A 20,555-nucleotide genomic window follows, 5' to 3' on the forward strand; every position below is an offset into this window, starting at 1 on the left:
TGTGGTCGGCTACCTGCTTTTCTCCCTGTCCCCGGTTCCTGGTTCCTTCCGGGCTCCCCAGTCTGCGGGTCTCTCCTGGGCTCCTTCCTTTTCTATTCAGCTCACTCACGTGTCACAGAGAACTTCAGTTCACTTTGATGGGGAAACTGAGGCACAAAGAGACATCCCCTGCCAATGCTCCTAAGAGCCCCTAGACACCTCTTGGGGTCCCCAGAACACAGGTTAGGGGGCTGTGGGCGGCTCCCCTTAATGCCCCAGTCCCCAGGGGTCAGCAGCCCTGCCTGGCTACCAAGCTCCGAGGACTCGGAGAAGAGCAGGGAGGCCGCAGGCCCCCACGCGGAGGATTAGTCAGTCCTTCCGTGGTGTCTTCACGTGCTTCCTCCTTCTCCCTCTTTTCTCATCTCCCCCTTCCCCCCTTCCTCGGGCTCTGCCCCTGAGACCCTCAGTTCATCCTTCCCAGGAGGAAGCTCTGCTTTGCGGCCAGCGGGGCGGACGGAGCGGACCGGTCATCTCAGGAAGGCCCGAGCCGTCCGGGGGAGGCAGACGGAGCGAGGAGACCGGGGTCCCCACTTGGGCTGGGGATCTGACTGCAGCCCCCAGGGTGAGCCCGCCCGCCCCCAGGGGACTGACAGGCTGAGCATTTTTGGAAGTCTTCGGGCAGCCTGGACAATGGGGCCCTTTCTCTCCCAGCGCAGGAGACCATCCCACAGACAGGGCTGAGGCGGGGACAAAGGCCCCAGTGAGGTCAGGGCAGCGTGTGGGAGTTAGGGGCGGGGTGGGGTGGGGGCCCTCGGGGGACGGATGGGAGGTAGGGTGGTGGTTAGAGCTGTCTGGGGGAGTGCTGGGGACCATGGTAGCTGGAGGGCATCCGGAGGGCCCCTCTGCCCAGCGCCTAAAGCCAGGCCCCCTTCTCTCCTATATCCATTCACTCTGACCTCACCCCAAGAGAACAGGCAGCCCTGAGGGGTCCCCATGTTAGACTCGGAGAAAAGGCCAAGAATGTAAGCCTGCCTGGTGGGGGGCTCGGCAGGGGTGACCTGGTCAGACCCAGGTGGGCTCCTGCTCCAGGCTCTTCCAAGAGGGGCAGGGTGGGGCCCCCCATGAGCAGGAGGTGCTGATGCCCCTGCCCCGCCGTCTCATGCACACGTACGCACATGCACACACGTGCGCACACACACACACCCGGGCTCATGCATGCACATATGCGCAGGTCAGGGCTGGACTCAGTTCACAGTGCTGAGTCATCCCTGGACCAGCTCCCCCCTCCTCCAGGAAGCCCAACAAAGCCAGGAGAAGGCTTAGGCTTCCGTTTCCGGTGGACTTGCTCCAGTGGCGGCAGGTGCCGGGGCCGGGAGGGAGATGACTCCAGTGGCCGCCCTGTGTGAACCCCGGCAGATCTCCTCATGTACACAGCACACGGCGGACCCCTGCTTCGGCTGTGGGGGACACTCAGGGAGGAAGTGTTGGTGGCCCGCCGGGACACCGAAGCCCCCTCCAGCTCCCACCCAGGAGCCCTCTGGGGGGTCCACCCTGCCGTCTCAAGTCCTGTGGGATCTGCTTTGAGAGAGCCCAGGGACGGACACTGCCCCCTCCTCTGCCTTCTCACCTTCAGGCCCAGGCTTCCAGGGCCACCTTGGTGTTGACCCACTCATCATCAGTCCAGCTAAATGCCTGACATCCCTAACAAGGCCCTGAGGAGGCAACCCCGGGGGGGGGGGGTGTAGTACAGAATAAAGTGGGGGTCTACTCTGGCCCCAGGATCATCTTCCTCCCTGTGGCTCCTGCAGAAACAGCCCCATCCCCTAGCCGTGGCCGGCTGGGTTGTGTGGGAGGGGCGGGTGAGCCCTGCTGGGGAGAGGAAGGCGGGGGTAGGTAGGCTGGGGTAGGTGCGCCCGGGAAGCCATGCTGGCACCCAGCCCCAGCCGGTGTGGGGTCTCGGTAAAGGGTGGAGAGGGCCAGGAGCTGGTGGCACCTGTCCGGGGTGCCTCGCTGTCTCGGGTCTTTCGCGATGGCTCCCCGCCGTCTGGCTCCTCGGAGTCTCACCAGGTTTTCCCGACTTGCAGGAGAAGGAATCAGAGTTGCCCAGGGGGGCACGACGGGGGGCAGCCCCAGAGCGCGCGCGCGTGTGACCGCGTGCGTGTCTTTGCGCGTGTGACCGCGCGTGTGACCGCGTGTGACCGCGTGTGACCGCGTGTGACCGCGTGCGTGTCTTTGCGCGTGTGACCGCGTGTGACCGCGTGTGACCGCGTGCGGGGAGCGCCCGCCGCCGCAGGGGTCCGCCCCGGCCACGGCGCGGCGGGGCCCAAGGCCGTGCCCGCGCGGAGGTACACGCGCGCGCACACGTCCTGCCCTCCCCACTTCCGACGCTGACCTCACCACCCCAGCCGCCGCTGACTCACAGCCCGCGCCGTCGGCGCGCCCAGGCCGGAAGTCACCCTCCGCCCCTCCGTCCGCTCCCCCCTTCCCCACCCGCGCGGCTCGCAACGAGGGGTCGCGGCGCCCCCTGGCGGCCTCCCGGGACCCCTGCGGCTCCTCCCGCCCGGCCGCACCCACGCAGGCGCACGCGGCGCTCTCAGCCCGCCGTGCCTGCGTCCGCAGCGCCCTCTGCCGGTCACAGCCGGGAGCCCAGCAGGTCTTTCTCGGAGCCGAGCACACAGCAGGGCTGGGGGCGTCTCCCGGGCCCTTGTCTTGCTGCCCCAATCCCTGTTTCTTTTGCTGGAAGTAAGCCTTCCTGCCGTCTGGCCCCCAGACCTGCATTCCCTTCACTCTCACCCTCATCCTTGAGAGAAACCGTCCCTTTTGGGAACCTCAGAACCGGCCACCAAGGCCCCGGTCTCCCCGCCTTCCTCTGTGGGCTCTCCATCCCTCTCCCTCCCCAGGCTGTGCAGGTCCGCTGGACTGGGCACTCTGGCATTCCAGCTCCTTCCAAACACGCTAGTCCTGTCTGCCAGCCCCTGCGAGCTCCTTCGTTCCGTAAACCCATACCGGGCCACTACTCCGTGCCAGCTCTGTTCTCTCCACTGACCTCTTGGGAACCTCTCTGACCTTCGGAAGCTGATCAATATCCCAGGAGGCCCAGCCCAACCCGTCTCTCATCTCCTTCCCTCTCACAGAGAAGCATCCAACTTGCCTGTGCTCCAAGCGGCTTTATTTCCTGCTGGTTACACAGTAATCCATCCTGCAAACCCATTCCCTGGGAAACATGAGAGTGAGCGGACCAGGTGTCTCCCAGGGGAACGAACGGGACAGGATGGCTGGCAAGGAGAGGGCAGTTGAGGCACTTAGGGACTTCCTTGAGGTCCTCGGCGGGGGGGTGGCCTGATGCCCATGGTAGGGGTGAGAGGGGGCTGCTCAGGTACTGCCCACAAACCCCTCAGTCACTGTCACCCGAACTCCAGCCCCACTCCTCTCCTGTGGTCACTTCCTGTGATGGGAAGAGGGTCGGGGGAGAGGCCAGTGCTGGGGGCAGCCGTGTTGAAGGCCTCGCTCTCTAGGGACCCGGAGCAGGACTGGAAGGAGGGGTCAGCAGGGCCTTCCAGCGTCCAGGGAGCCCTCCCTGATGTCCTTCTGGAGCCTTCAGTGAGTGCAGAGCTCGAGCCTGGGAAAGAGGCCCACACTCACTGTCTATGCGGGGCTCTTCCCTGGGTCTCTTCTGAGAGCCTGCCCTCCGGGGTTATGATCTCATTGAAACCCTTGCCCTGGCTCAGCCCGTAAGAGCCCAGAGTGTGGCCAGTGCTCTCAGACCTCAGCACTGAAAGGGACCCCAGAGCACCCACCTCATTCCCGCTGCCTCCAAAGGCAGCCACCATGGCTGCGAGGTCACACAGCCAGCGGCTGGCAGAGCTGGGACTAGAGCCCAGAGCTACTGTTGGCTACTCCCCACCTGCGTCCTCCTGGCACTCACAGGCCTCTTGGGCACACAGGAGATCTGGGGGGGCTCCCAACGGCCATTCTCCTGGCAGCGGATCAGCGGCAGGTTGCGCTGGGTCAGCCCCTCCCGGCACCGGTAACGAAGCACCATGTCTACTTCATAGCGCAGCCGTGGGCGGCCAAACACTTGGGCCAGGGGCAGCTCTGGTGGAGGCCCACAGGACACTGCAGGGGCAGGGGGGGACACAGTCAAGAACTGGGAGCCTGGCTCTGTGGGTGACAGTTCCCAGAATCAGGATGAGGAGGTGGGGGCGGGCCACAATATGATGCAAAAAAGAGCAGAGGTTCCTAGTGGACCCACCTCATTTTTTATCTCCCCCTTGCGCATGGCCTGGGATACATTTCTGATTCTTCCGTAGCTCTGCCCCCTCCTTCTACACACACATGGGCCGCGTGCCCCTGGTGCTTCCTCCTCCCCCCTGCCCGGCCTCACCCAGCCCCATCTTGCAGGTGTAGGACAGGTGGTAATTGCAGGGCACGTCACTCCACTGTCCCTGATCATGCCACACCATGACCACGCAGTTCTCTCCAGACAGGAAGTAGCTGTCAGGCTGCCCAGGGTTCCAGTTCTCATAGAGCTGGGGGGAGGGGGACGGCATGGGGGGATGAGGGGGAGGGATGGACCTAGAGGGCCTGAGGAGGGTGGGAGGGGCACTAAGAGGCAGGGGGGTGGGGGATGGGGAGTGGGGGCCCAGGAGGTGAAGGAACAGCTCGCGGGCTTTGGTGGGGGGAATAGTGGGAAGAAAGGAACGCAAGGAAGGGAGGCCGCCCCAGGGGGAAGCGGGACAGAGAAGGGGCCCGGAGAGGGGGTGGAGGGCAGTAGGGCTTGGAAGAAGCGACCCAGGCCGCTGAGGGACAGCCGGAGCCTCTCACCAGGGGGACGCCATCTGACCACAGGAAATCGCCTTCGATGGTCCGGTCGTTGAGCCCGATCCACTGGTACTCGCGGTACCGACCTGGGGAGGAAGCGCGGGCGGGCGCAGGTGTGCAGTGAGCCCCGCTGCCAGCAGGTGGCGCCGCTCCCCGCTCCCGGCGGCCCCGGGGTCAGGGGGGTGGGTCGTTCCAGCCAGACCCAGCCGGGGCTTCCCCGCTTTCCGGGCCGCCCGTCCAGGCTCTGCCCGCGCGCCGACAGAGGGCAGGGTCCGGGCGGGCGGCAGGGGTGCGGAGAGGAAAACATCGGCGAGGCCAGAGAGGGGGAGCGGGAGAACGGGTGGGGGGCGGGGCAGGCGGAGGGGGCAGAGGCGGGGAGGCGGGCGCGGCCGCGGGGGGGCGTCGGGCCGCTGCAGGTGGACCGCGGCCGCCGGCCCCGTCCGGCCGAAGCCCGCTGCCCCCGCGGGAAGTGCGGCGCAGGGGCCACGGGGCGGGATGAATGAGCGAAGTAAACCAGGGCACGGGCACCGGGTTAATGAGGGAGTTACTGGATTCCCGCACTCACTGACGGTTAGTGATGGGTTAATGAGTGAGTGAGGACGGCGGGCGACGCGCCCCTCCAGCCCCGCCCCAGCCCACTGTTGATGAAGTCCTGCTCCTCGGGCGTGCGGATGCTGGCCAGGTGCGCGCCGAGCAGCCGGCACTGGGTCTCCGCCTCCTCCCAGCTCCTCCGCGTGGAGAAGTGCTTGTAGCAGGCCCCCTGGAAGGCGTCCCAGCCAGGGCTGCAGAAGCGGAGGCCTGGGGCACAGAGGGGCGGCTCGCTGAGGCCGGCGCGCGGGCACGTCCTCTGTCAGGGACTGGGCCTCCCCCGCCGCGGCCGCAGGGGCCGGGGCTAAGGGGCCGGCGGTCCCTGCCCAAGGGCCAGCCCCGAAAGGGGGCAAGGAGGAGTCCTGAGGGACCCCGGTGCGGGGGGGCTTGATGGCTTCCTTCTCTGAGCGCCAGGGACCAAGGAGGGTGAGGGCTGGTGTCCCGGCCTGGGTCTCCGCAACCCTCCATCCTAGGGGGCTGTGACCCCTCCCATCTTTCCAGGAGAGAAGTGACAAGTAGGGACCGCCTGCTGCCAGGCGCACGGGGAGGCTACGCACTCCTCGCTCCCGCACCACTTGAGAAAGGCATGTGTGGTTCCACTTAATAGATGAGGAAATCGAGGCTAGGGCTCAGAGAGGTTTTGTGATTTGCTTAAAATGGAGATTCATTAATGACAAGGCCCAAACCAGTGCCCTCCCTCCTGGGTGCAGAGCTAGCTCACTGTCCCGGGTCCAGGCTTCAGATCAACCCCCAACCCCCCACACCCTACCCTTCAACACACTCACCAACATCACACAGGTCCCCCCCATAGCCAGGCAAACACAGGCAGCGGACCCCCTCCTCCTCCTCCAAGCACGTCCCACCATTGTGGCAGGGGCTGGGGACACAGTCACCTGAAGGGGGAGAGAAGTGAGGTGGGGGGAGCAGGGGAGCACAGCTCTGCAGCCTGAACCCCCGGGGAGGAAGGGTTCAGAGAGTTCACAGCCCAGCCTCCTTGTCTTGGGAGCTATCACAGCACCTTAAAAGTCAGCCCAGGCCTAAGTTCTGGGTTTCTCCCTACACTGACCACCCCCTTCCCAGCATCGACTCAGCCCTGTGTTGGCCATTTTCGTGGCCACCAGTGTGGGCCCAGTGTAACAGGCTGGGGGAAGCTGGTCAGGAAGGCCCTCAGGACCCGACCCCATGAAAGGGAAAGACACTGGGCTGTGGACCATGAGATCTGGACTCTCCTGTGGCTCCTGGCTCTGCTGAGTGACATTGCGCAGGTCACTTGACCTCTCTGGGCCTGGAGGCTAGTCTCCCACTCGCTTGTCTTGGGGCCAGGTGCCTGCACAGTTCTGTACACTTTAGATGGGGAAACCAGAGGAGTCACCGCAGCAACAGAAAGCTGTGGTCTGTACTTTACTGCTTCTGGGACCTGATACTGCGGTGGGGGAGGGCTAGCTATTCCTTCTGCAGTCGGGGTGGGGCACATAGAGTCAGCCCCAGAAGCACCAATGGGAAACACTATCATAGTGAAGAACCAACGTATTTCCCCTGGGTCTATGCCCTAATCGTCCTCTCCCCCTAGCCCCCACCCCCAGCCCGAAGCTGCAGGGCTCCCGCTGCCTACAGCCGGATCCTCACACTGTCTCAGCACCGTGCAGTCTCTTGTCTCTCCCTCTGATCTCCCCAAACTCCCCTCCACCTTGGGCTTTCTGCAAGTTCCCCAGCCCAGAAAGCCCTCCGATCCTCCTCTCTCCCTTCTGGCCCTCTCTGCCCCAGGCAGTCTTCTTAGACCGACACAGAACCCTGCCATCTGCGGTCTGGCTGGGTCACCTGCCTTCCCCTCTGGGCTCTCTCCCTCTGGATCCGGGGACAGGAGGTGGCTGCCTTTACACCGGACCTGGGTGCTAGGTGGGCAGTTTTCACTCCTTCTGGTCCAGGAAGGGGAAGACGGCCCCACAGACTGACAGTGCAGGGCTGGGCTCACAGCTTGGGAGGGGGGATCAGCTCTAAGCGGGACTCTTCAGACTGTGCCTTATGCCCAGCATCCAAGGGCACGGCCCACTGGGCTTCCCTCTGCTGGGTGGGGGGAGGGGAAGCTGAAGCTGAGTCCAAGAATGTTGCTGGGATGACCAAGCTGTTTGGGGTGAAATGAATCTGCTGTTCCAGCACCCCCACTCTGTCATCTCCCCTCCAGGCCTCCCCTCCAAGCTGCCAGCACTAGCTCCCGGGGGCAAAGGGGGAGGAGAGGTGTTTTACTTAACCCACTAAGCACCAGGACCCACAGAGGGTAGGTGTCCTGAAGCCCGTTCCATCCCTCACCCTTTCCTGGGGGACGGAGATTCCGAACCTGGCTCCCCGCCCAGGCCATGAGATCCCTCCCCTGGCTGAGGGAGGTAGAACCTGAGCCAACACAGACAGCGGAGGTGAAGGAACCCCTCTTGAGATGTTCCACTCTCCTTCCTTCCCACGTTGGGGCCAACTGCTATACACAACCAGAAAGTTCTTCCCTCCTGCTGCAATAGAAGGCCAGAGGACATCCCTGGGCCTCCAGGTGGGGTGACTAAGACACTGCAGAGATTCCCACTGCTGCTTCTCTTCCCACCAAACCGCCTCCCAACCCACACAGCACCGAGCTCCGAGCTCCAGCTCCGAGGCCAGCTGGGTGGGCAGGGAGCCAATGGTTGAAATGGGCGAGCCCGACGGGTGGGCCGGGTGTGCTGCAGGAGCCCTATCCCATCCTGGACCATCTAGGGAGGGCAATGCAGGGACTGGGAAGAACCCAGCCTTCTCTAGGGTCTCCAAAGGGAAGCTCAACCTTCCCTGAGCCAGTGGGGCTTCTCTCAGAGCCCAGAATCTGACTCTCACTCCTTCCCCTCTGCATTTCCTCTCCGTCCTCATGTCCTGCATTGTGTCTTCTCCAGCATCAGGGACTTTGAGATCTTTTGGGTTCAGGGAAGGTGAGAGTCTTCCAAGGGGTGGTGAGGTGCTCATTAGGGCAGGGTCAGTGGGGCAGGGGCGGCAGTGGGCAGTGGGATGGAAGTTAGATCCTGTCCCCCTTCTGAGTTGCGGTGGGGGAGGCCGGGGCCAGGGATGGGCTTCTACGCTAAGATGGACTTTCTCCATCATTAGTCTGTATGTCCGGCTCTAGACAGAAGCCTTCAAGATGGCTCAGAAATGAGTACACGTGTGTGTGCCCACACACACTCTCTCTCTCTCTCTCCCTCTCTCCCCCTGCCTCTCAGGCTGGCGGAAGTTTCGCCCCATCAGGAGTGAGGGACTACAACTCCCAGCAGCCCCGCCGACTGATGGACAGTGACTCCTGTGCTCCTTCAGAGTTGGGCTCTTGGCCTCTTGGCGGTCAGGAAGGAAGGCAGAGGAGGAGCCTGAGAGGGCAGAATGGAGGACCAGCGAGCCTGTTAGAAGGGGAGGGCGGGGAGGGGCACTGGCTGAGGATGAAGAGAAGGAAGAGAGAAGCAGAGAGCGAGGGAAAGACCGGGAGAGAGACAGGGCGCCAGAGGGAGCTTCGGAGAGCTGCCCGGACTTGCGACCCAAATGCGAGGAATGAAAAGGGCAGACAGCTGGGGGTGGACACAGAGGGTGCCAGAGTTTTGGTTATAAAGTGGTTTAATAGAGATTTATTTCCAAGGCTTGTTTTCCATGAAACAGTCGAAAAAATACTTCACAGAAGTAGATGCTTAAGGCTCTGTGGGGATACGGGCTCTCCTAGACCCCAGAGGCTGAGGGCAGGGATGGAATCCCAGGCTTCCCTGATATCAGTGGGGTGGCTAAAGGGGGTGGCACACAGGAGGGAGGGGCAGCAGGAGAGGGGCCTGGGCCCCAGAGAATACAATAGGCCCCCAGGGTGTCTACGCGCTTGAGGATGGGGGGTGGTGGTGGGTGGGCTGGTGAGTCACAGGTGGAGAGACAAGGACAAGAAAGGGTCACAGGTGGTAGCTGGGAGGCTGGAGTCACAGGGTGGGACGGTGGGGTTGGGGGTCATGAGGTGAGAAATCAGAGCGCGGAGCTGGAAGTCACAGATGTGGCGCCCAAGACTGGACACGCACAGCTAGGAGATGGAGGCAGAGGACAGGAGACGCTGGGGTAGTGGGGGTCAGAGGACCACAGGTCATGTGACCCAGAGCTTCATGGGGAGAAAGGGGAGAAGGAGAAAGAGGGAGTTCGAGCCTTGGGCAAAGTTACCTGATGAGGGGGCCACGGCCACTCCACCTCGGCTGGCGCTGTCAGTGGGCAGCACTGGCTGCACCCGCACTGATGTCCCTGCTGGGACAGTTCTTCCAGAATTCTCTTCAGAGGGGGCCTCCAGTTCCCTGGCACCCTCAGGGGCCCGTGTGGCTGGAAGCAGGGCAGGGGTATCCTCAGAGCTCCCTGCCTCCTCACTCTCTCTTCGAGGGACCCCAGACAGCTCAGGACCACCAGCCTCCTCCCCCACCTCTCTCTCCCCGGCCGGAGTGGAAGGCGGTGGGGGTGTCAGTTTCCCATTCCTGGGGGTGGGTAGAGTCTCAGTGGGTGGTCCAAGGACCCTCGGAGGCCCAGGAGCCTTTGTCTCTCCGTCGGGGTGTGGTGACGCAGCAGGCTGTAGGACTGCACTCGCTGGGGGTGGGGAGGCACGGGAGAGCGATTCCTCTAGGGCTGGCTCCGTGGGGAGAAGAGTCTCCGGGTCTGGGCTGCTGAGCTCACTGTGCCAGGCCCACAGGGCCTCATCTTCCACCTCCTCCTCTTCCTCGTCTTCTTCCTCTTCATCTGTGTATTTCTCTTCTTCCTCCAAAGCCTTGCCTTCCTCTTCGGAGGACCCCAGGGGAGGGACAACGGATGGCGGTTCGAATTCTAGACAAAGCACAGGTGGTTCAGCACCAGGGACAGCACCAGCCCCAACCCGAAGACCTCGGAGGAGGGGAAGGAAGCAGAGGCTGGGGAGGGGGAGGCCTGGGGCGGCCAGGGGAAAGCCTGTCCCAGGGAGAGGCTGCCTCCGTTCCCCACCAGAAGACCTTCAACCTGAGCAGCAATACTGAGACTACCTGGAGGAGGCTCTGTGAGCCGTCATCAGCCCAGGAATAAAATAGGGCTGTTATCTCTCTCTCTCCTAGCCTTGAAATCTCTAGTCTATTTTGGGTAGGTGGGGGAGGAGGGAACCAAGGAAGGAGCAGCGTCCTTCCCAGACCCAGAGAGTTGGAAGTGGAATGTGCTGGAAAGGCAAGGGTTGGGAGAGCACTGGACACAAGCCCTGTGTCACGGAGCTGCTGAGACAAGTCATGCAGCACCCCAGGCTTGCACCCGCACCACCGACTTCTCTTACTAGGGGATTGGTTACCAAGGTGGGTTCTCGGGGCCTCTGCGGGGTCTTCTGGAGTGGAGCTACCACCCGCTCCATCCTCCACGATGGGGATGGAGTAGATGGCTCCCCGGGACTCGCTCTCCACAGCCTCCTGAGGCAGCTGGAGTTCCTCCAGGGTCTCTGTCACCGTGACAATGGCCTCCAGCCCATCAGAGGCCGGGTCCGAAGCTGGGTCCGACGCCTCAGGCATGGCGGATGGCTGGGCAGAGTCTGTCAGGAGGGAAGTGCCAATGGGAAGTTGACCAGGCGGCTGGGTCCTGCAGCCACAGGCCTGGGGGAGACCCACCGTCTCTGCGCTAGACTCAAAGACCATGAGAGTCCCAATTCTCACTCAGCCTTTTTGTGGAGGACCCAAAGGACCCAGGGAACACTGCGGGAGGGAGTTCACCACCTATTCCTCAAGCATCAATCAAGGGCCCACCATGTGGCAGGCCAAGCATTCTTCTGGGCACTGAGGATACAGTGGAGAAAAGCCAGCAAGCCTTCTGCCCTAAGGGAGTTTACAGCCTAGCTACAGATAATAAACAAATAAGCATGTATCATAAAGTTATCATACAAAGAACAATTAGGGGCGCCCACGTGGCTCAGTCGTTAACCATCTGCCTTCAGTTCAGGTCATGATCCCAGGGTCCTGGGATCAGGCCCCGCATCATGGGGCTCCCTGCTCAGTGGGAAACTGCTTCTCTATCTCCCACTCCCCCCTGCTTGTGTTCCTTCTCTTGCTGTGTCTCGGTCAAATAAATAAATGAAATCTAAAAAAAAAATTTTCTTTTTAATTAGGCAGGGTAAAGGAGATGGAATGGTGAGAAGTACTACTTCAGGCAGAGCGTCAGGAAAGGCTCAGGAGAGACAGTTTCCTGATTAAGGGGTGGAGGAAGGATGGGCAGGTGGTCTCAGCACTGTGGGACCCTGCTCTTGGAGCAAGGCACAAGGACCCGAGGGGTTTTCAAATGGAAGGGGAGAGGGGGCCGTCATGCAGGAGAGCTGAAGGGTGAAGTCCAGGAAGGACATCCAGCAGTCACCACCTGAGGGTCTCAGCACTGGGGCAGGAGGGGAAAGGGAGGGGCTGCCACACCCTTCCTGGAGCTGCTGCCTTCAAACCACTGGCGCTTTGGAAAGGATAACCTGGTCTTCGGAGAAGAGAACGAAGGTCAGAAAACCAGTGAGGCGGCGGTGAACTGGGCTAAGAAAAGCCCTGAGGGCTGTCTGCGCTCAGCCAGACGTAACTGCACAGCCTGTCCCGCCCCCATCACCTGCTCCAGGGAGCCTGGCTCCTGCCAGGCAAACGAAGCCGTGCCCTTGCCCGCCTCTGTCCTCCCCTTGTTCCCAGCCGCTCACTGTAATTACGGTCATCACCGTCAACCCTCTTCCAGTTGGCCTTTCCAGACAGACCTGCCTTCCTACGACTTCACTGCCCCACCGCTCCCTTGCCCCGGGCTCAAGATGTTTGTGGATCGAGCCCAGCAGAAGTAAAGCTTTTCTCTCAGTCTCCCCTCATACTGGGAGCAAGGCATCTCATCTCCCCTTGGACTAGGGGCTCCCAAGGCAGAAGCAGTGGCTTTCCCCTTCAGACTAGGGACTGTGCATTCTCCGTTCACTTCTGCCTCCAGCCCCACCAGTACCACAGGCTCCCGAGTGCAGCGAGGACTGAGAACGCCCTGTGACTGTCAGCCACCCTTGCACGGGGCCCTGTGCCTCTGGGGGTCCCAGGCACTGCCTTCCTGCCAGCTCCCAATGTTAAGATGTGGTCAGAAAGCCATCTCTACATCCAGCGGTCCTTGAGGACCTGCTCCCTATGGGGAGGACTTGCGTCTGTCCATCAACCTTTGGTGGCTAAAGATCTAAGACCATCAAGCTGAAGTTTCCGACCCTGCCCACCCCCCACCCCCACCCCCCATCATGAGAGCTCTGGAGAGCATGATGGTAACTGGATCAAACCATTCACTGGGTTCAGAGAACGTCCCTAATCTCTGCTCTAGGGGCGCCTGGGTGGCTCAGTGGGTTAAAGTCTCTGCCTTAGGCTTGGGTCATGTTCCCAGGGTCCTGGGATGGAGCCCCGCATTGGGCTCTCTGCTCAGCGGGAAACCTGCTTCCTCCTCTCTCTCTCTACCTGCCTCTCTGCCTATTTGTGATCTGTCTGTCAAATAAATAAATAAAATCTTAAAAAAAAAAAAAATATCTGCTCTACTAATGAAATGCCCAGAAATGGAAACCTCCCCAACCTCCCAATATAGAAGAGGTGGCTTTGGCATTGGGGAGGCAAGCCATGGACAGCAGAAGGGAAGGCAGGTGAGGGGCACAAGGAGGCAAGCCCTCCCTGAGGCCACACAGCCCAAGTCAGAGGGCATCAGTGGAACGAGAGCCCTAGGTGCCAAGCCGGGCGTCACCCAGGGCTCCTTCAGGCCAACGGCCAAGACCCGAGAGACACTAGTCCAAGCAGCAGTGGGACTTCCAGGCTCAGCTCTGGGTCCCTGACAGAGACAGGTTGGTCTCGGCCTCTGCAGGGAGGCTGCTCACCTCGGAAGCAGTAGACGTTGAAGCGGCTGTGCTTGTTGGGAAAGCCAGTCTGGTTGGGGAAGAGGAAGAGCGTCTTGACACCAGGCAGGCCTCCCCCGCAGCGCTGGCTGGGCGTGACGATGGGGTAGCGGACACTGCCGTCGGCCAGCCAGCCTGGGCTGCAGCGGTCCAGGCCGCCGTCCCAGGCGGCGTATAGCTGGCCGGTGGTGGCGATCTCCGCACCCCGCTCCCGGCAGTACGCCCGTGCCTCCTCCAGCGTCAGCTTGTCTGCAGGGGCACCCAGGAACAGCTCTCCTGGGAGGGAAGAGGAGGCTGTGTCACCGGGAAGCTGGCAGCCCCGTCCGTCCTGGCTGGCTTCTCCAGGCCTCCGTCTCCGCATCGGGGACACGGAGTCAACTCCCCTCTTTCAGGGTTAAAAAGCCTGGGTGGAACCTTGGGGTGAAATTACTCAGAGGGGCTGGCTCCGCTTCCTCACTCTGTGAAGAAGGAAAGTGAGGCCGGGGAGGCTGAGGGGTAGAGAGAGGCTCAGCAGGTGTCAGACACAGTCTCCGACCACCTGTCTGAGGCGTGGGCCATGAACTTGCTTCCATGACAGTGTCTGGAGGGCGGGACCAGCTTGTTTCTTTGGAAGCCCCCCCTCCCCCGGGATGCCCGCTTGAACACACAAAGGATGACTGTCCAGTAGAGGCCCCAGGAGGAGCTCCGGCCAGCCCCGGAGAAGGGGCTCTAACCCGAGAACCTCTCACCCCCAATCACCATTTAGGTCTTCGGCATAGCAGTAGACATCATAGAGGTCGTCCGGGTCCACCACTCCGTAGTTCCGGACCCCGGGGAAGCCATCCATGTCTCCATAGCAGGCTTCTCGTGGGGTCTGGATGGGATACCTGAGATCGAGTACGGATGCCTTCATCAGGGAGCCCTCCAGGGATGCCCCTCCTGAACCACACTGCCTTTTAAGGCAGCCAGCTGTCTACCTGGTTCTGCAGGGACACCCCCTACCCCAGGGCAGGCCAACCTCATTGCCTGGAGGCAGTGGGAGCCGGATGGCTGGCCTGAGACATCAGGCAGTCCCTGCTGAACCAGAGCCCACCGATACCTCAGCTACAACTAGAAGCTCATGGCCCCCGGCCGCCCACCCACCTCACGGTCTGGTCGGACAGCCAGCCAGCGTCACACTGCTCATAGCCCCCGAGGTAGGCAGCATAGAGCTGCTCCGGGGTGGCGATGCGGGCTCCGATGCGGGCACAGGCCTCCTGGGCCCCCGTGAAGGAGAAAGCATAGCGGGCAGAGCCTTCCCGGTAGAGAAAGACGACCCCTGGGGGGCAGAGAGGAGTCCTGAGGCAGGGTCACCCCACACCAGCCTCCCCTGGCCCTCCTTGTCACGCCCCTGTACACAAGGAGTCAAGTCCAAAGGGTGCTCACTTGGCAGCATGAGCAGGTGACCTTAGACTGTGAGCAGGATTCCCTCCGCCCGGCAGGGAGAAGCGGAGAGAAACGAGGTGACCGAGGCCTGTCTCTACTCACTCCGTTTCCAGCTCTCTGGCTGCCTTCCACCTGGGTGTGCTTGCCCCTGGGACTGTGGGCTCCCTCCCTGCCGGCACCTCCCTCGTCCTGCCCTCACCTTTGACCTTGACCTCCACGGCGTCGCTGCTGTCGTCTATGCCGTGCTGGACTTCGCAGCGGTAGATGCCCGAGTCGTTGGGCCGCAGCTCGCTCAGCGCCAGGGACACGTCGGTGAGCGACGCGGGGTAGGCCGGCAGCGCCACGCGGAACCGGTAGGCCTCGCTCACCTTGACGCGCAGCCCCCGCGCCACCAGCACCTCGGCCTCGCGGCCCCCCGACAGGAAGGTCCACTTGACCCGCGGGGAGCCCAGCACGGCCCGGCGGCCCAGCGGCGGCCGCAGGTAGTGGACGTGGCAGGGGATGGTGAGGGCGCCGCCCAGCACGCCCTGCAGTGGCGCGTTGCCCGCGATGCGCACGCGGAAGGCCCGGTCCTCTGTGGGGGGGGGGAGTGGGCGGGGCCAGCTGGAACTCGGCAGGCGCGAGGGTCCGCACCCGCCCACCCGATTTCCTAGTCTGCCTGCCCGGAGATCCCTCCCACCCACCCCAAGTGCTGAGCCTGCGGGCCTCTAGGACCCCAGGACCACCCCGGACACTCTCCAGAGCTGTCCCCAGGTCTCCCTGTCAGTTCTCCCGGAGAGTGACCCAGGACCACCCCAGAATCCCGGGGCGCCCAGCCCAGGTGTAATCTGCTCCCCAGGTCCTCCAGCCCTGGCCGGGTTCCCCGGTTTCCCTCAGGATTTCTCCCCACTCTACCCGCTTCTGCCTCCCCAGCCCATCTACAGGCCCCAGATCCTAGAGACCCGCAGTCCTGCACCTGCTGCCGCTCCTCCCCATCCCCCCAGTTTTCCCAGCCTCACCCAGAGCCCTTGGTTCATCCTTTGTTTCCAAGTGTCCCAGACCAGGCCTTTCCCCTCAGAGCCCCTAATCCTCACTCCCTGGGTCCTCCAAGCCCAACCCCTTCCCCAGGGGCGATGCGGGAGACAGAGACAGTGACCCTGAGTGCGGTTGCTTACCTGAGCTGTCCCCCTCCAGGGCATCAGCTAAGGCCACAGGGCCCTGGGCCAGGGCCAGAGCTGCCAGCAGGGGCAGGAACCGTGGGGCCATGCTCAGGCTGGTGGGGGGACTTGAGGAGGAAAGATGAGGTTAGACCTCAAGACGGACTCCCCTGGCTCCCAACCACACCCATTTGGACTCACACATATCATGGCCCCGGAAGCCCGCTGTTGCCACCTCACTGTGAACTCCCTTGTTTCTGATCCTGTCTCCCCACCAGGAGGTTCTTCCTGGGAACCAGACCGGGTTCTAGTCAACTTGCTGCATGACTTAAGGCGGGGTCCTTAACTTCTCTGGGCCTTGGTTTGCCGGCTTGTACAGGAGCACCGTGACCACCACCTCCCGGGTCGAGATGAGGCTATGGGCTTTAGAGCCCTGTCTGTCCTAAAAACCCTGTACAGATGCACAGCTCCAGGTACACTGTAGGAGCTCAATAAATGCTGGTAGTATGCATGGTGGGCGCTATTGTACTTAACAACCCCTGTGCTCAGGGCACCTGCGGGGCTCAGATGGTGAAGCGCCTGCCTTTGGCTCGGGTCATGATCCCAGGGTCCTAGGATCGGGCCCTGCTCCCTCAGCGGGGAGCCTGCTTCTCCCTCTGCCTGCTGCTGCCTGTGCTCTCTCAGTCTCTGAAAAATAAATAAATAAATCTTAAAAACAAAAACAAAACCAACCCCTTGTGCTCCTCCCAGGCCAGACTCCCTCCTTGAACCCAGAACCTCCCCCTTCCCCCAGTATCCCTGCAGGATTCCCTTCCTGTCCCTTCCTCCCTGAATACTGTACTCACCTAGCCTCCTCCAGGAAGGCCTCCTAGACTGAACCTGGGCAATGTGTAACTTCTCTCTAGCCCTACCCCTCCTTGGCCTCCCCCTACCCCATGGTTACTCATAAGGAAGCTCTTCTCTTTACTCGTAGCATGCTCCACCCCCTCCTTGGCTGACTTCTCCCTTCTTCCCAGCCTTCCTTTCTGCCTGGCACGGGCTTTCCCACCGGATCTCCTGGCTCAGAAACCGGCTGGGACAAAGCCCCTGTCTCTGCCAGTCTGGCCTCCATCCAGACTCTCCCTTCCCCCACCCCAGCCCTAGGCTCAGGGGGTGGGCTAAAGGAGGGTGAGACTAGATGGGGGGGCCATGTCCTTCCTGCCCTTGGCTATCGGACACTCTGAGAATCCACACCAGCCTTCTGAAGATCTCAAGGCACTTACACTCTCATAATGGAGGGATGCGGGGGTGACATTGAGAAAGGAGACCCCAAGAGGGCTAGGGCTGACCCTGGTCCCCAGCAAAGCCAAGTCAGGAACCGGGCCAGAGTGTCCGCGGGAGGGAAGCCTGCGTAACTAGTGTCCAACATCCGTACGGGTCGGGCCAGTCGAAATGCGTGCAGACCTGGGTCTGCCATGGAAGAGGCCAGTGACCCAGCAGGAGGGATGCAAGTCAGACTACAGGCAAGACGTCCTAGTGCTCAGGTTCACTCCCACTCCAGGCCCACTCTTCGACCTCCGTCTTTGCCCTCTCGGGCTCTGCCTTCCTGCACATCTCCGCCTTCCCGAGCCTGAGCGGCTGGGACCTTCCTCTCTTCTCCGCGATTCTCCCCCGGGATCTCAGATCCTCCTCGGAAAGCCTCCCCACCGACAACACCCCCCTTCCCCCCACTACAGCTGGGCTTCATCTCCTCAGGGTCACACTTGGGGACAGAGTGACAGAAGCTAAATGTCTAGGGTCTTTCTCTAGGGTCCCAGACCAGAGGCTGCTGAGACCAGCTCTGCGCATGGGGGCACCTGGGAGAACCGCTTTCTGGGGTAGGTGGGGGACCATCGGGCGTGGGTGGCCAGTCCCTGCTGGGGGCTGGGCAGACTGTTCATCTTGCCTGTGAGCCTGGTGAGGTCCTGGCCAGGTCCCTTTCTGGAGCCTTCCCTCCCCTCTCTTTGGGCTGGAGCTGGAGCAGCTCACAGACCTGGGTCCCAGCTCTCCGACAGGCGGCCCAGAAACCCATATATTTGGAGCCACTCTGGGACCCACAGCCTGGACCCCCCCTTTCACCTCCGTTTTGAAGGTGAGGGGGTGCAGGGAGAGGGTCTGAGGCTGGTGAAGGCCTAGTGACAAGGGATAAGGGGGTCATCCCACCCAGCGGGAGTCACTGACCAGAGGGGCCAAGAGGGGGCCTGGATTGTCTGGTTCTCATGATCAGAGGCAGCTGCACTGCCCCCCACCCCCCTGCCAACCCCACCCAGCTTGGAGGGATGCAAGTCAGACTACAGGCAAGACGTCCTAGTGCTCAGGTTCACTCCCACTCCAGGCCCACTCTTCGACCTCCGTCTTTGCCCTCTCGGGCTCTGCCTTCCTGCACATCTCTGCCTTCCCGAGCCTGAGCGGCTGGGACCTTCCTCTCTTCCTCAGCTCCCTCCTGGTGCAACCAGGTGTCCTGGGAAAACTATGGCATCCCCTCAGCGGGCACCAGCCTCAGACCTGGGCTTGAGGTGGGGAGCGGGCCCGGGCCTTCTCCAGCCCCTCTGCTGTCCTCCAGAGCAGACGCCCTCTCCGTCTCTAAGCTGGAGAGCTCAGCACGGTGGGGGCTTCCTGTCCCTGATGCCACACCGTCCCTCTGTCCAGCTCATTCTGTCCTGCTCCAGCTCGAGGATTTCTGCCCTTGCCTTGAATTTCCCAGGCTGTTCAGGAAACTTCCCTCGTGTTACATTGTCCTGCCCGTCAGACTGCGGAGTCTGGCTCCTCCCAGGCTTGAAGACCCAATCGACAGAGGAGTAAGATCAAGAGTAGGTCGTGTGTGTGTGTGTGTGTGTGTGTGTGTGTCCAACACCCCCATCTCTGCGCTGACTGCCCTCCCCAACCCCAGGCTGGCCATCTGAGGTCTGCCCTACAGGAACCAGACTCCAGAACAGCAAGGGCAGCAGGAGGGAAGTTCTCACTGTCGCCTTAGTGTGAGCAGAACCACGAGCCGCGCGACACCAACCACAGCTGCCAGCCCTTAGCTGGGCCTGCAGGACCCGCTACAGAAATTGCATAAACAGTCCTAGTGAGCAGAAGCACGACTAGTAATACAATTAGCAACATCACAAGCCAAGGACTGCAGCTCCTCGGCTCGAATCTGTAAGGCAGATGCTGCCAAGTTAGCATCGGGCACTGGTGCTGCTGTGGGTGGGCGTGGGTCGGGTGGGTGGGTCGTGGGTAACTGCGTCCCTTGATCTTATGCTTTTTTCTGGAATAGAAGTCGCGGAGGTATTAACGGTGCTAACAAAACTGATGGCAAAAACTCTTGATCCCGTTGGAAGCACGAGAGCAGGGGACATGGAAGGACCTGGGGCGAGGGGGTGTCCCGCCCACCGGCAGCGCTAGGAAGGAGAGCAGCAGTGGTAACCAGAATTCAGGCTCATGGTTACCGACCCTCTTCCCGAGCCAGGCCACTTAAAAACGCTTCCCATGGACTACCTTAACTTTGAGAAAAATACTATCTATAGGTTGCAGCGATGCGGAGCCTGAGGTTCAGAGAGGTCAACTAATTTGCCCAAGGTCACAGAGCAAGTGACAGAGTTGGGACTCCCGGCGCCAGTGGGAACCCGGAGGGGCCCCCAGAAGAAGGGCTGCTTCCCGCTCCTCCGGGCCGCCCGCCGGCCGGCACAAGGTCGGAAGTCGGGGCGGGGGGCTGGCACTGGAGCGCACGGCAGGGAGGCGGCGGGGACCCGGGGGGCGTTCCCATCAGCCCGCGGACTCGGGCACGCAGGTCGGGCCGCCCACGGCGGAGGGGTGCGGACGGCAGGGCCGGAGGCGGCGGCGGGCGCTCGGGGGCTGGCAGGGTCAGGGGCTGGGTGCGCCGCGGGAGGCCAGCGCTGCGCGGGGGGCGCGGACCGCGGCCGGCCGGCGGGTGCCCCCCGCTCTCGGGCGGCCGGGCTGCGCTCTCGCTCACCTACCTGCGGGCTGCGGGGGCCCGGGGCGAGGGCAAACCCGGCGGTGCCGCCTCCTCCGGGCTCTCCTTCGGGTCCACGCTCGGTCCTGCGGCTGCAGGCGACTGCGGCGGGAACTGCGCGGGCGCAGGGAGAGGCCGGGCCCGCAGGATGTTCGGAAGAGGGCGCCGGGCCGCCGGGCGCCGCACAAAACCCCCTTTCTTCCCCCCGCCCCCGCCCCGCCCCTCCCCGGGGCCGCCCCCGCCCCCTGGCCGGGGACGCGGGGGGCTCGGAAGGTCACGCGACCCGCAGCCTCCTCTGCGTCCGTTCCCGGCGGCGGCCGCGGGAGCAAGGACGTGCGAAGTAGGACCTCGTTCTGGGGAGGAGAAGCCGGGCGCGGGGAGCAGGGAGGGAGGGAGGGCAGGAGGGGCGGGGCGGGGCGCTCGCGGAGCGGGCGGGGCGGCTGCAGCAGGAGGGGTGCAAGTTAGACAGCTGGAGGGACTTCCCGAGGGCCCGGGGGAGAGGAGGAGGCCTCCGACCTGGGCAGTAAGGGAAGGATGACGGGGCATAGAAACCGGGAGGGAAGCTGTGTCTCGGAGGCAGGATGCAGTGCACACGACCTTAGCCATCTCCCGGGGGCAGCTCTGATTGGGTTTTGTCTCTGGTGGGGCTCCCACTCCCTGCACAGAGGAGGAGCTGACTTTGCAGCTGGACGGATGGAGGTTAGACAGCAGATTCTCGGCTTAAGCAAAGCAAGTCGGGGACTCTCCGGAGGTGCGGTGGCGGAGGGGCTGCCCT

At 62.6% G+C, this 20,555-nt stretch overlaps 1 protein-coding gene across 1 annotated transcript; it reads right to left on the reverse strand.

Annotated features, from left to right (window-relative positions):
- Positions 1-3,126: 3,126 nt before the first annotated feature.
- Positions 3,127-20,143, reverse strand: BCAN (brevican). The gene is made up of 14 exons (XM_045086724.1): positions 19,785-20,143; positions 15,823-15,932; positions 14,868-15,242; positions 14,387-14,561; positions 14,003-14,130; positions 13,247-13,540; positions 10,706-10,939; positions 9,577-10,221; positions 6,174-6,281; positions 5,440-5,598; positions 4,804-4,886; positions 4,364-4,508; positions 3,905-4,095; positions 3,127-3,598 (listed from the first exon to the last, which is right to left on the reverse strand). The coding sequence occupies exons 2-14, from the start codon at positions 15,911-15,913 to the stop codon at positions 3,491-3,493; spliced, it is 2,736 nt and encodes a 911-aa protein (XP_044942659.1). The 5' UTR covers positions 15,914-15,932; positions 19,785-20,143; the 3' UTR covers positions 3,127-3,490.
- Positions 20,144-20,555: the final 412 nt, after the last annotated feature.

Source organism: Mustela putorius, unplaced genomic scaffold (genome assembly GCF_011764305.1).
Source record: "Mustela putorius furo isolate JIRA1106 unplaced genomic scaffold, ASM1176430v1.1 tig00000997_pilon_pilon_pilon, whole genome shotgun sequence".
NCBI classification, from domain to species: domain Eukaryota; kingdom Metazoa; phylum Chordata; class Mammalia; order Carnivora; family Mustelidae; genus Mustela; species Mustela putorius.